This window comes from Pezoporus wallicus, unplaced genomic scaffold, assembly GCF_028554395.1.
Source record: "Pezoporus wallicus isolate ANWC-B61680 ecotype Strahan unplaced genomic scaffold, APGP_CSIRO_Pwel_v1 contig_13766, whole genome shotgun sequence".
In the NCBI taxonomy this organism is placed as follows: domain Eukaryota; kingdom Metazoa; phylum Chordata; class Aves; order Psittaciformes; family Psittacidae; genus Pezoporus; species Pezoporus wallicus.
In genome coordinates, this window is record NW_026635291.1 from 893,849 (window position 1) to 908,080 (window position 14,232).

General features: G+C 46.5%; 1 protein-coding gene across 8 annotated transcripts in view; it reads left to right on the plus strand.

The window, feature by feature from the left end:
• The window catches only part of PRDM16 (PR/SET domain 16), a 270,501-nt gene that overhangs the window by 105,743 nt on the left and 150,526 nt on the right, over positions 1 to 14,232 (plus strand). For 7 of the 8 annotated variants that reach the window (XM_057418033.1, XM_057418026.1, XM_057418009.1 and 4 more), the window contains one exon: positions 6,046 to 6,395. The exons of the other annotated variant lie outside the window; for it this stretch is intronic. In XM_057418033.1, coding sequence (XP_057274016.1) covers positions 6,069 to 6,395 — 327 coding nt within the window. In that variant the 5' untranslated portion in view covers positions 6,046 to 6,068. The remainder of the gene's footprint in view (positions 1 to 6,045; positions 6,396 to 14,232) is intronic. 8 annotated transcript variants of the gene reach the window in all.

Genomic DNA, 14,232 nt, shown 5'->3' on the forward strand with positions numbered 1-14,232 from the left:
TAAAAGAAAACATTTTTTTTTACTCTGAAACCGAAAGCACTTTAAATTCTTTGTACCTGTTCTTCTTACGGCCAGGCTCGGAAGCTACTGGGTTTTTAGGGTGTTTATCAAATAATTCATGTGATAAACTCTCCTGCTCCGTAGTGAGTCGTTATCTGTGCTCACAGCTCACTCCGGTGTAAGGTGGTTTCTGTTTCTTTTTAATGGCAGGACTTTGCTTTGAGAGGTGTAGTTACAACCCAGAGAAAACAGACCAGAATGTGAAACTAGAGAAAGGAATATACAAGATAATCATGGAAAAGCTCTTAGGTTTGTACATGTTTAGTCACCACAGTCCTTTTCCTTCTCCTCCTCCCTTATCCCTCGCTGTCCCCATCTCTCAGTAACTCTGCAGGTTTTGGTATTCTCTGGGACTGAGCTGGTTTTTAGTGCATTCTACAGCAGTTCTGCATCAGACAGAGGTCTGCGGGGGTTTCATGGAATATGTCCTTAAGCCCTAGTTTCCAGGATGGGTAACTTGGACGCTAGCCTGGGACACTCCAGTACAGCAGTAACTGGGAAGGTTTCCTGTTGTGAGAGGGTCACATAGCTTGGTCTCTGCTGAATTTTTACGCAGGGGATGTGTTAAAATGTGTCTCTTCTTCAGGTTTAATTTCCATGACGTCTAAATAAAGATTTCCATGAGCAGTCCTGCAGATGTGAGGGCTTTGGGCTGGTGTGAGCAGTGTGGGTTTGTCAGATACCTGGCCGCTTGTTTCAGGGTCCTGTTGACAAAATCAGCGCCTTCTGCTTCTCGAGGAGTCCTGAAATGCTGTGCTTCAGAGTGTGTAAGTAAAATAGGATCATAGGGCTTTGAGGGGCAATGCAGGCCAGCAAGCAGGGAGAGCTGGATTCAGCTGGAGCTGAGAAGGGTTTGTTATGGCATCAGCTCAGGTCTTTTGTAGATGTGTTTAAATGAGTCGAGGATAGCAGAGTCTTGAGTTTTACATGCACACCTATTCAGTGGGATTTAGCTGGCTGGTCTTTCAGAACAAAGCCAGTGCCTTGTGCCTGTCGTAGCTGCGTGAGCAGGGAGTATGGAATACCAGATCTTTCCCTAGAGCCATTTTGTTTGTCAGTTAACAACAGCTGTAGCACTGGGGGGGGGGGCTTTCAGATAGTAAAGTCAGGGAGCCTGTGAAAGCCTTTGGACATCTTCTAAAGAAGAAACAGTCTTACTTGACTGAGAAACACATCTAATGTGCTTTATGTATTAGTGTCATCTGTTCTTCAATGCCCAGGATTTGGGGGGGGGGGGGTGCAAATCAGCAATAACTGTAAGGGAAGAAAAACATGACTTCAAGCTGGGTATTTCTAGATATGTTCAACATCCATGGAGGAAAAAATAGGCAAAATCACAGCAAGTTGTGGCAGAACTGCCCATGAGACTGCGAGTTCCATGGAGGGTTGCGCTGGCAGTGGGGTTTCTCAGAGGTCAGAGCAGATCATGCTGCACTCCTCTGGCACAGCAACATGTTGGCAAAGCCACTTCCCATGTGTGACCACTTCCCCTCCCTGCACATTTATTGCACTGAGCCTTTTTCCAACTGTAAACCTGGTGAAGACGAAGGCTTTGCATGAATGAACAGAAGAGAAAGACGCTTCCAAGTGTTCACCTAAAGCTGCATTTGCTTTTGCTCCTGCGGCAGCGGGAGGTGTGTGGAGCACCATTCACAGCCTCGCTCCATAGTGTGAGGAGCCTGTGGAGCACGGGCCCCTGTGCCTGTGGGGGTGTTGCTCTCTGCAGTTTCTGTTTCGGCTGCTGAGCATGCTGCTTTCCAACCAGCATCCTCCAGTGATGCTGTAGGTACTTACCAGGGCAGCTCAGGTGGAGGAGATGGGATCTTGCAAGGGATGGGAGGAAGAAATTGTGTGACACGCTCAAGAATCCTAAGTAACTTATTCCTTATTGTCCTTTCTCTACAGCCATTGCAGCTAAATCTCATATTGTGTGTGGAGGGAGGAAAAGCCGTTTTTGTATGCCTGTGAAGCTTTTATTGCTTCAGCCCCATCTGTAATGCAGGAGCAGTTATTCCTGTCACCACAGGTTGGGCACGGATTTGCATCCTTTCTGCAGGAAGGAAACCCAAAGATTCCGGAGATGGTCTCACACTGGATTTTGGGTCTTTGGCTCGCAGATACAAACCCTTTCAAGTGTTACTAATACCGTTGAGGGAAGGGGGTTACTAATGTGGGGAGAAATGTGCCTTTGTAGGTGACCTGTCCTGCCAACACTTTGTTACCTTCACCAGTAGAGTGACAGGGAAACCATTCCTGGATGAACTGAATAGGGGAGCCTCACTGAGGGTTGTGTTGGGTGCCTTGACTTCTCTGTTTTGTTGCACCCTGTGAGCCTGTGTGAGCCGAGGTGCCAGCTCCTGGTGCTGCAAAGGGCTTCAAATGTGTGTCAGTCAGTCTTGGTAACGGGTGTCAGGCAGATGCAGCCCAAGAAGGGAGTGGGTTTCTGATTTTCTATTGTATTTCAGCTGTGGCCATCAGGTGGCAATCTGATCACTAGGATCGTTCACTGCTCTGAAGTCACTGCTCGGGTGGGTGCTTTCTGGTGCCCTTTGTGATTTACAGGGGGGCTGCTGTCAGCTTTCTGCCTGGTTCAGGACAGTGGGAGCAGGTAGCCGGGCTCATGTAGAATTCCATACGGAGTACGGGATATAGGCCAGGTACCTGTAACTTGCCTGAAGTGAATTGTAGATGGGCAGCACCACATTCAGAGATAATGAAGCCAGTCAGTTGGTGGTGGTAGTTGAGCAAGTACTTGCTTGATGTAAGTATTTGCACTCTGAGCTGAATTAGGCTGTCAGAGCCTTTCTGGAGTCAGAGATGCTCTTTGGGATGTCTGTGAGTGTAGATGAAGTTTAGTCATTTCAGATAATAGACATTTCCATAGCAGAATTTGATATAATATTAATAAACATCTTAAAAATTAAGCACAAAACCTACAGCCCCCCAGAATCTCACATCATGTTTCTTCTGCCACCATTTCCTTTAACATCGAACTTTCTTTTTGCTTTATTACAGCTGCTAAATAGATTATTCATGAGGTCTCTCACCATTACTAAAGCATCACTCTCATTGTTGCCAGAACCTCATTGGTGTCACACAGATTTTAAGCCTAAGCCCATATCTGATTATCTGTGGAAGCAACTTTTCAATGGGTCTTTTTATGGAGTGATTTTCCTAGTGAGCTTTGAAGGACTAATTTTAGTTTCATGACAATAACAGTAAGGTCAAGTTGTATTTCTGCACTGCTTTTCACATAACCAGACATTCCAGAGCATTGCAGTACTTGCTGTTAGAAGAGGGGCAGATGTAGGACAGCATGGTTGTCACCAGTGAATGGCCACGTCCCACACAGAGCTCTTGAAGAGCAGCCAGCAGCCTTGGGATGGAGCTCGGCAGAGCTGGAGGTTGTTCCTGAACAGCAAGATGTTCCCTGGGTTTTTAACCACTTGTGTTACATCTGGTTACAGGAATGGCTCTGCTAATAAATACTGTCATAGAATCAGACTGGTTTGGGTTGGAGGGGACCTTAAAGCTCATCCAGCTGCAGCCCCCTGCCATGGGCAGGGACACCTTCCACTAGGTAAAAAGTATCGATCTAACTGTTAGATTGTGGTGACAAACCCAACGTGCATGCACATATGTTTAGATACATATGCATTTGGTGATTCTGCTCACACAGATGCCGTACGGGGTATGTCTTGTATCAGTTACCTGGAAGTGTTCTGTCTCACTGTTGTTTTATATCTGGTGTCAGTCCCTGATAACTGATTTTAGCACCTGAAAAGGCAGAAGGGAGGAGATTACCTGTGAGGTCAGTCTGATGCGGGTTCAGCTCCACATTAATCAGAGCTGGCCCAGTTGTCCCACAGAAGGAATGACATCTGCAGTGCTCAGTAGTGACGTGCCTCTGTTCTGGTGTCATTCAGAAATTTCCACAGGTCGTGCTCCAGTAAACCTGGTTTTGCTTTTCAGCTCGGTTGGAATTCCTGTTCCTTAAGTGCAGGAGAGGCTAATCATAGAGTACAACATCATTTGACTTGCTAATACCGGGAGAGAAAACATTTACAGCAGCCACAAGTATTTTCAGGGCTGTGGAGCAGATCATGCTTCTGAGAGCTTGTTTCTGGCGATGTGTTTGGGTAGGGAGGGCCGCACTTTGTACCGGGGAAAACAGATGTAAGCTGGAGCAGGCAGCTCTCTGAAGGCTGGAGCAGGAAGGCGTTGGCAAAGGAATCCAAATCCTGCTCCTCAGTCAGGTCTGCCACCGCGTTCTTCAGGCATGAACTCGGGGAAGTCTGCATTGGGCATAAGGCAAATACAGCACAGAGGAGGGGATGCCTTGCACACAGGAGGTGTGTTCCGAGGGTGGAGGGACGTGTGTGTGTGTGTGTGTGTGTGTGTGCAGTATGTGCACCTCGAGCGGAGCCTCCCGGCTCTTCCCCTGGTGGCTCCCGATGGCAGCAGGAGCGCGGTGCGGGGCGAGCTCCGAGTGTGGTTGGGTGCTGCTCCCCCCGCTGACATCAGGGTCAGGCATTAACATGCGCTGTGGGAGCGCGCTGGCTGCCGCGGGGCCCACAATGAGGCGGTTGTTGGACGTGTTATCATAGTGGAAACTACTGTGCAATGAAAGCACAGTCATGCTGCCTCATGTTTAATTGAGAGATGGCAAATCTGTTCCCAAAATACTTCAGCTCCTTGTATTGGATGACAAATGTGTTTTTCTTTTCCCCTTCTTCTGTTTCCCTTCCCCCCCCCCCCCTTTTTTTCCCCTTTTTGGATGAAAAAAGCTCAGTTTTGGTTACATATGAATGTTGCAGCTTAGCAGTCGACTCCTCTTGGAAGAGTCCCCAAACATTATTACCCTCTGAGTCTGCCATTCTCACTCTCAGCTTCCTCTCTTCTGTATTTCAGGCTGCCTTGGACTTGGGTTTGTTCTGCCCCTTCTCTTTTCACTTTAGCATGTTCAGATATGATTTTGTAATGTGCTTCTCGAGCTTGTTTCATGTTCCCACTGGCATTTGGCATGGTCAGAGGTGGGTTCTGTAGGACCTGGTCAGCAGGGATGCCTCACACCCAGAGCTGAGACAGGCCACGTCCAGAGAAGGGCCCTTCAAAACTGTTTCTGTTAGTGTGGGACAGTCAGAGGCCTGGTTCTCAGTTTATTTACCCTGAGCTCCTCTTTACCTGCCAGGGCTCTGGTGACTCTTCACAGTGAAAGCTCATGTTAGGAAGTGCTGGGGTCTGCTGAAAGATGCTTCCAGATCATCACCGCTTCCCGATGGGAGTGCTGGAGAATTTCCTTTTCTGTTGGCTTTGCTTGGGTTAATCTGTTTGTTTCTAGTTTAAGAGGTGTCGTGAGGAACAGAAGGTGTGCAGCGTTCCCAGAGCTTTCTGTTTGACTGTTGTAGCTGTTGCAAATGAGGTCCTTGGCCTGTGGAGTTGACTGGAACAATATCTGTGCTGTGGTAGCTTAAAGTGCTCACTGGAGGACACGACGGTCTTAAAGCAGTATTACAAACCAGTGATGCTTTAGTTGTGCTTGAAAAGGTGCGTTGCTGAGGGGTGCCTTGACCCCAGGGAACTCAAACACTGGGCAGACAGCTCTTAGGTGAGGTTTTACCTGAATTACTCTTTATTTTCTCTACAAAGTGTACTGAGCCAGTTTAAACCATAAATGGTTACAGGGAACCTGGAGCAGCTCTTCTGTGTTTTCTTCCCTCTTTCCTTTACTAAAAGACATTGGCTGCAGTAGCCCTGATCCCATACAACGTGGCAGGCCAGCAGTTAGCTTCCATCTCATCCTTCAGCAGCAGAGCAGGTTGTGCCACCGGTGTGAAGGTTCTTACCTCAGCCCTACCTGAGCCCTGTAGGTGAGGCTTATCCTTAAAGCATGCAAGCTGGGCTTTGTGAAACGTTGTCCCAGGAAGAGATTAACCAATGTTCACGTGAGTATTTCAGTGTGTTTTCTGCTGTTTCCCCTTTCAGGTGACAGCGAGATTGTAAATAATATGTACGAGACCGACCCTGATCTCCTTGCTGGCGAAAGCGCAGAGGAGGAAACAGAGGACAGTATTATGTCCCCCATTCCTGTCGGACCTCCATCACCCTTTCCCACCAGTGAGGACTTCACTCCCAAGGAGGGCTCACCTTATGAAGCTCCTGTCTACATTCCTGATGACATTCCAATCCCACCAGATTTTGAACTCAGAGAATCTTCGATTCCAGGGGCAGGGCTAGGGATTTGGGCCAAAAAGAAGATTGAAGTTGGGGAAAGATTTGGACCCTATATGGCAGTACAGAGGAGCACATTAAAGGAAACAAACTTTGGATGGGAGGTAAGCGCCTTGAATGTGACAATCACATTCATTTGTCTTCTGTGCAAACTGTTCATAAAGCGAGACTGAGCCCTGCCTGGCTGAGGACAGAAGCAGTGACTTTGCTAATGCCGTGTTTCCCCGAGTTATTTTGCATCCCCCATTACGTGCAGTATTTACAAAGCAGCAGAAATCCTTTTTAAGATAGCTTCTGGGGCTGCAGATGCTGCTCCAGCCCCGTTTTGGAAGGGTGGTTTTAAATGCTGTTGGGTCACTTCCTAAAGAGCTGGTCATTTTCAGGTTGTGTTCAGGACTTGTCACAGTGGAAGGAATCTGATGAGTCGCATCATGTTCTGTAGTAGGGTGTGTTACCTTTGACTTCCCGTCCATGTTAGCTGTGCTGCCGTTATTAACTGCCCATAGAGAAATAGCATGTACCCATTAACACCTTAGATGTTCTGGAGTTCTTGTTCTGCAGCAAAGATAAAGAAATGTGAAAGTCATTATTCCCTAAGAGCTGTTATATACTGGCGTTATATATTCCTGTTAATATACAGGGAATAGCTGCCTATTGTGGGGAGGATACAGGTATGAGGCAGCTTGAGATTTCCTCTTGTATTGATCGCTTTAAGGTGTCTCTGGAGCTAAGCACAATTCTCCTCTAGGAACAGGCAATATTGATTATTTGTAGGCTGCAGTGTGGAAGTGGCTCCTACAGAAAGGTGAATTCTCTTCTTAGAGGTGGCATTGTTGGTTTTGTGTTGTTTCAAAGCCTGATTTTTGGAGCCCGGTGCTGTCCTCCTTGGCTGCTAGAAGTCGGATCAAATTTGAGTAATGCAGATCTATTTTTCTTCTATGACCTTGGCGAAACTTTGTCCTTGTTTCATATTTCTGATAAGAGTCTGTATTTACATTCATGCTTTAAGAACCATTCCCCATATCCACTGCCTTGAATGCCAGCCCTGATAGAAGCCCTATCTGTTCACTTCACTCCACGTTGACTTTGTGATACTGCTTATTTTCGTAGTGTCATTGGACAAACTCTCTGGGTACTGCTCCCATTGCAGCGGCGTTCCTTTGTTCTCAGGTTTGGCAGGTACATTTCATACCTGGAAGGAAGGACTGTTTGTCCTCCATCAGATGTCCTCAGATGCTGTCTTAGGCCCACCCTGCCACTATCTTTTCTGACTTCCCTTGTACTCGGAGATATCTCCTGAAGTCTTCTACTTCCCACTATGTTTAAAGGCAGTATAGAAACCTGTTCTCAGTCACTCAGTAGCTTTGTTGTTTTACTTGGGAACAGCATACATGGATATCCTGTTGCGCTAAACAGGAGTTCATGTGATATGTACTGCCTGCCTCTGTGTTGGTTTCTGAGCTGTCTCCTTTGAGTGTAAGGTTGGAATAGCCTTGGAGATGTTCTAGGCAGCTCCGCATGATATTACTTGTGGGAGGAAGTTGTAACTGGGGTTGTGTTTCTATCCTCTGTTAATAGAATTGAGTAGGTAGACCATGGGCAGCAAGGGAAGAGAAGGGGAGGAGTTTCATAGAATCCCAAACTGGTTTGGGTGGGAAGGGACCTTAAAGCTCTTCCAGCTCCAACCCCTGCCACGGGCAGGGACCCATTCCACTGGAGGAGTTTGCTCCAAGCCCCTGTGTCCAACCTGGCCTTGAGCACTGCCAGGGATGGGGCAATCACGGCTTCTCTGGGCCTCCTGTGCCAGCGCCTCAGCACCCTCACAGGGGAGAGCTTCTGCCTGAGGTCTTTAGCAACGTCTCAGTTTTGCTAGAAACTGCTCTTTATGCCATGGAAAGGGACACGTCTTCGTGCCTGTCCGCTATGGGTAGCGTAAAGAGTGAAACCATGCTGGAGGAGACTATGGGGAGGTGTTCAGGAATCGTGTGTTTATTGCTGTTCTTTGGATTTTTGTAGTTAAAGCTTGAGCTTGATAAGTCAGTGTATTAAAATATAATAGTGATTCCAAAATGCTTCCATTTGCACTTCACAGTTTAGATCTTTTTCTCCTGATTTCTGTAATTAAAAACCCAACAACAGAAAACCACCCCAAACATCTGGGAGGGACTGGAGAATGTGCTCTTAGGGGCTTTGATTTGAAAATAGATTTCTCTCTTCTACGCAAGGCATTGACACTGCAGAAACCGCTTTCTCTTTTCTGACTTCAGTCAGAGCAGGTTTGTGAAGATCAAAATGACACAAAGCAGTTAAGTGTGTTGCTCTGAAGTCCTCACGAAACACGGCTGCTGTTTGGAGGTAGGGGCCAGCTCTTTTTCCATCTGAATTGTTTGATCCGGACCTGGCTCCGATGTAAGACATCGAGCTCCAGGAGGTGGGGGAAGAATGTGATTTGCTGAAACTTTTGGCTTTGCTCGTTATTTCCCTTCACAGCCTAAACCAGCTCAGGGAATAGGGAATGCTGTGTCTGACTTGCCATATCTTCAAAGAAAGAGATGTATAATAGATGCTTTTCCTGTTAGCCAGACAGGAGGATTGCGACTGCGTGAATACACGTCCTACTTGAACACAAGTCTTCACTATCCTGTTTCTTTATGTGTTTTTCCTCCAACATTCACTTTGTGGAATATGTATTTAAAAATACTCTTTCTATTAAACCACACCCATTATTGAAGGGTTTTACCAGGGGATGGCAGGGAGTGATTCATGCTCATTTCATAAAGAGGAATGAGATGTGTCCGTGTTCTGGAGCTGATTCACTGACTGCCTGTACAGGATGGTGCGTGGTGCACTTTCCCTCTGTGCCTCCCTCCTGACACTGCTGTGTCCTCATGTTTATCTACCTTTTTTCCCCTAAAAGACACCACCCAAACCTAAAGCCTCGTGATTATTTAGTGTGGCGTGATTGCATTTCTGCTCTCCTGATCCTATTACTTCCTTGCCTGCTGACACAGAACACACTATTCTGAGCCCCCCAAATAAATCACAGCGTCTTTTCCCTTTACTGCCTCAGGGACCTAAAGAGAAAAAGGAATCGGTAATGATTTTGATCACTTTGTTGAGTAAATAATGACATCTGTCATAGCACAGTTTATTTTGCTAATTGAGAGAAGAATGGGAGTCGCATCCCAGAGGGAAATCTAGCAGCTGAATTCTAGGGAATTTGGAATTAAGCTTTTAGCTCAGTTTGCTTCACAGGGCAAATGCCATTAATAAAATATAGTTATTAGTTCCTTTGTTTTCTATTTTGAGAGATGATTTGCCGAAGCATGAGACTGATGTGTAAGGGGAAGGCTGCTGCTTTGCACGGGAAAAATCAGTGCTTTGATTTAATACTTTTGGGTGAAGATAGAAGCGGTCCCATGAAAGACAAATAACTGTGGAAAAAATAAGAGCCAGCAGCTAAGGATGAAGCAGGCGTTCCTGGCTTCCCAGCTGTGCCAGTGGAAAACTCGGCTTTATAGTGACAGTGATTCAGAGCAGTTCAGCGTCCCCATTCCCAAGAAATAGAGTATTTAAACTGGGGGAAAGGGTGAGAGATTTTGGGGTTGGTTTGTTTGATTTTTAGACTCACAAGTGCCAAGGAAAATTTACTTCACACAACAGGTCCTGGTTGCTGAGAGAAGGATGATCTTGTGTTTCCTCAAGCCTAAAAAATATTAGGAATGAGACTCCAAGCATTCTTCTAACTGTGATGCTTTTGTCATGCTTCCCAGTTAAAAGAACACACAGCCCAAATTCCCTTGTTGCACTTTAAAAGCTGATTCAGTGTGTTAAAGCAGGATGTTCTTGGCTGTCCTGTTTTTAACAATAGATGCTAGAAGAAGTAAGAGTCCTTTAAATGAGCAAAGAAATCCCCAACCCTGTTTGCACTCATCTTTCACTGATGTTCCTTTAACTTTCAGGCTGAAAGGATGTGATGATATTTCCTTGTAGCTTCTCTTCATGTGTCTTCCAATTCATTCCTTTTCTCTGGCCCCTGCCTTTCCCTTTGGCTGGAGAGTAATGTTACTAGAACAGCTTCTATCGCTCAGGGAGAAAAAGCTTATGAATTGCTGTTTCCAAAACCACATCTGATGCTCTTGCAGGGAATGAGCAGTGCTGGAAGGGGCTGAGGAATGGTGTGCGTGGCCATTCCCTAGCTGGAGCGTGTTACCTACACAGAAAACCTTTCCCATGCAAGGTTACTCCACAGTTCCTCAGAGTTTTGTTTGGCTGGAGTGATTCTGAGAGAGAAAGAATCTGTGGGTTCATAAGGTAAGCAGAACCTAAGAGCACTCTGGGGCTTCCCTGATATGCCCTGAGCCACCAGCAGTCAGAAGCTATATATACATGTGCTATAAAACCCCAGACAGACTTTGCTTTAGACTGAAACCTGGCACTTAAGAGAGAAAAAAAGTAATCTGAAAGAGGAAAAAGAACCCACTGAACCCAGAGTATTTTAAATGCTCTGCGCTTACAGGCCAGTGAAGTTGCTCAGCTTTGTACATGGTAGATACTGTCCCCTGTCCAGAGAACAGGGGTGGTGAGAGCATCAACACTTCCACTTTCCCCATGGTACATGGCTTTGTTCTGGTGTCAGGAATCATCGTGAGGAAGGGAAGTGTCAGGTTCCAGGTCTGTCGGTCCTATGCCTGGTGTTAAAAACATGCCAGTAGCCCCATGCTACTGGCTTTTGATTCAGAAAAGGAGCAACAGAGATAAAGCAGGGAGGGATCAGGGGAAGCTGCTTATTGTATCAAAGGCAAAGTCCCATTCACTACAACTAAATCCATTGGGGAGTGGTTTAATTTATTAATTGCAACCCTGGATAGAAATTAAAAATGGACCTTTTGACATCCAAGCGAAGCAGCTGAGATTTGTACCATTTTTTGATGTTTCATCAAATGCTGCAATGTCAGGGTTAAAAGAGGAAGCCTTTTTTAGGCCCAGGAATGCCAAGATCTCTAGCTCTATCTTAGGCACGTCTCTAAAACATGGGTATATAAGGAATTAAGAAAAAAACCCCAGAAGAGACAGGGGAAGGGAATGACTAAGAATACCTCCTGATAGCTCTCCTTTATTTCCATAAGGGGTAATAACTCATGAGCAATCCGGCAGAGGGCACTTTCTTTAAATAGAACGTTCTGATTCACAAGCAGAAAAAGGAAATAAATATTTGCTTTTCGTCTTCGGGAGCCATCCATGAATCCCAACTTCTGGGGCAGCATTTGTCATCCAGCTGAAAGGGGGAAAAGGGCAGGAAGAAAAGAAAGCCCCAGGAAAAGCGCAGTGGTGACCACAGGGTTTGAAAAACAGCTGAGTTTGTTGTCTAAAGCCTTGCGGAATACAGGGCATTGCTGCTTCCCCTGGCATGTTAACCTGCCCAGGAATCCAGCCTTTATTTTGTGCATTCCCAGAAAAGGCCTGCCTGATGGAGCACTGGAACACAGTGGCTTTTGTAAAGGAGGTGATCAATAAGTTAAACTGTAAATATATGGGGGGCTTTAAAGGAGGCACGGCTTGGTGGCCTCTTTCGGTTGCCATTCCAGAAGGTGGAAGCAATGGGAAATAACTTGCTTTGCAGTTCCTGGGCTGCCCGTGTGGGGATGGGGATGTGTTTGCTGTTTGAGAAGATGGTTCTTAGGCTGTTTACTGGTACGTGTGATGGCATGGCAGTGAGGGCTCCAGCGGAAGCTGGCGATGCAGGAACGTCCCCACCTTCTCTGGTGAGCTTGGGAGCCAACAGCTGAGGTCAGAGCTGCTGAACCTTTCCTTCTTATGGGTCGGCTGCTCGCACTTGTGCTGTCCTGTACTCTGTTTCAGGTGTTCACCCCTTATTTTCCATCGTCCTTTTACTGGGCATCTTATCACTAGTCCCTGAGTTCCAGCAACCTTGTGCTAAGACATTAGAGGAAGTCATTATGCAACTTGGAGTAAAGGCTTGAATACTTAGAGCTGTGTTGGAACTCCAAAGACTTGTGCCATGAGCAAACCTTTCAGTGAACCTCATCTGAGTTCCTGGTTAATCATAAAGCCTGAAGGTTGTAAATTCAGTCCCTTCATCTCAACCTCTGCGATACAAGAAGTAACAACAATGACATTTCAGAGGAAAATGTGATGTTAATTGCTTGTCGGGAAATCACGTTCTCCGCACAGTTTGGCGCCATCCTCCTCTTCCCATAGCAAATATGGAGCAGCACCAAAAAAGTGGAGAACTAAACTTAGCAACTCCTACTTTGTGGAATTTAGCACTTCACACATTTTGGCACCTCAGTTGCTTCTGATCTGGCACTGGAGATGAGGGAGTTACGTTGTTGTATGGAGAGGAGGAAATGAAAAGTTGGGTCTGTCACACTTTCTGAAGTAGCAGGACACAGGTGGGTCCTTGTTCTTCACTTGTTACCGTACCGTTTTCTTACTCATCCTTTCTTCTTTTGTGTATTTCATCACAGCAAAGCACTGGGACCCGTACAAAAGGAGAGAATCCTTGCACTCGGAGTTTACTACTTCAAAAAACATGGGCTGTTTATCCAGGGAAGGTGCAAAGCTAAGCTTGAGTCACCTTCAGAAGCCTTAGTGGAAGGAGCACATCTGCGGGAGGTCTGGTGGTCAGGAAGGTGGGCAAGTGTGGAGCGGAAGGAGCATTTCCATGCATAGGGAATCTTACTAGTACCTGTGCGCTTTGTTTCTCAAGCTGTGGCTAAGGTCAGCTGCTTTGGGAAGCCTCCTTGTAAAATGACCACCTCCACTTCTTTGTGCATCTCTCTCCGTTTCCTGCTTCCCTCTGTCCTCTCTGAAAGCAAAGGGATAAACAGGATGGTCTGAGGCACAGCAGCAGGAGCTGGTTGGTGTTAACGGGGTTCCAGACGGGTGACAGTACCCTGGCCATTTAACGTGTTTGCACTGATCGGGGACGTGCATCTTCAAGTGGGATGTGTAAATAAGGGGGAGGCCTTTCCCTCCCAAGGAAAACCAGTGTGTGTGCGCGTCAGAACTTACCCTCTTTGCCCCAGAGAAGCACAGGCTGCTCCTGGCAACACGGGGCCAGTGAGTGAATCCCCAGTGTGCCCTGGAGGCAGCGCTGTGTGTAGTAAATGCTGCTGTCCTCCGAAGCCCTGATCTTTAAGAACCACCTTTGTGTTTAATGTATTTTATTTGCTTTCTGGTCTAGAAACTGCAGTGTTCAGCCAGTGGTGCCGGTGTTTGTGCCCAGACAGTTTGTTCGGCACGCAGAAGCGGGTATTTTCTTCCTTTGGATCTGATTAGCAAGCACTATGTTTCTTCACTTTCAGATAATGCCGGAGCAAGTCATTGCTTTAATTGTACATCTTATTGTGTCATCCCTGTTCAATCATGTTCAAAAATACCTACATTTCACCCTTGTCCCCCACCTCCCTTTTCCCATTTAGATCTCACTGAAGTCCATTCTACCTTATCAGCACAGTAATTTCATGAGCAGAGCTAGGATTTCTGCCGTTTAGGCCCCGGCCATTGTCTGTCGCAGCTGCAGTCAAGATAAACCCTCACCCAGAACAAAGTTGGAATGACCTTTTACAAGCAGAATCTGCCTTGTTTCCCTCCAGACTAATTTATCAGCCTTCATTTCAACCTAGTCTCTCAGCAGAGGCCTGAAAGAACATTACAGAGAGCATGAATGAACAGGGGGATTAAGATGCTTGGCTAGTCCCTCTTTTTCATCAGACACCTTCTGGATTTACTGAGATGTAAGCTGTAAATGACCGTAAGTGGTGAACTGCCTTAAACTTGGAGTAAGGGAAGGGGTGGGGGGAATCACCAAAGCCAAATGTTTGGAAGAGTGATGTGGGGAACTGGGTAAACCTCCTTGAAGTCAGAAAGTGGTAGGTCTGAGCTGTAAGGAGGTCCCTGGCTGTGCTGCTGTTA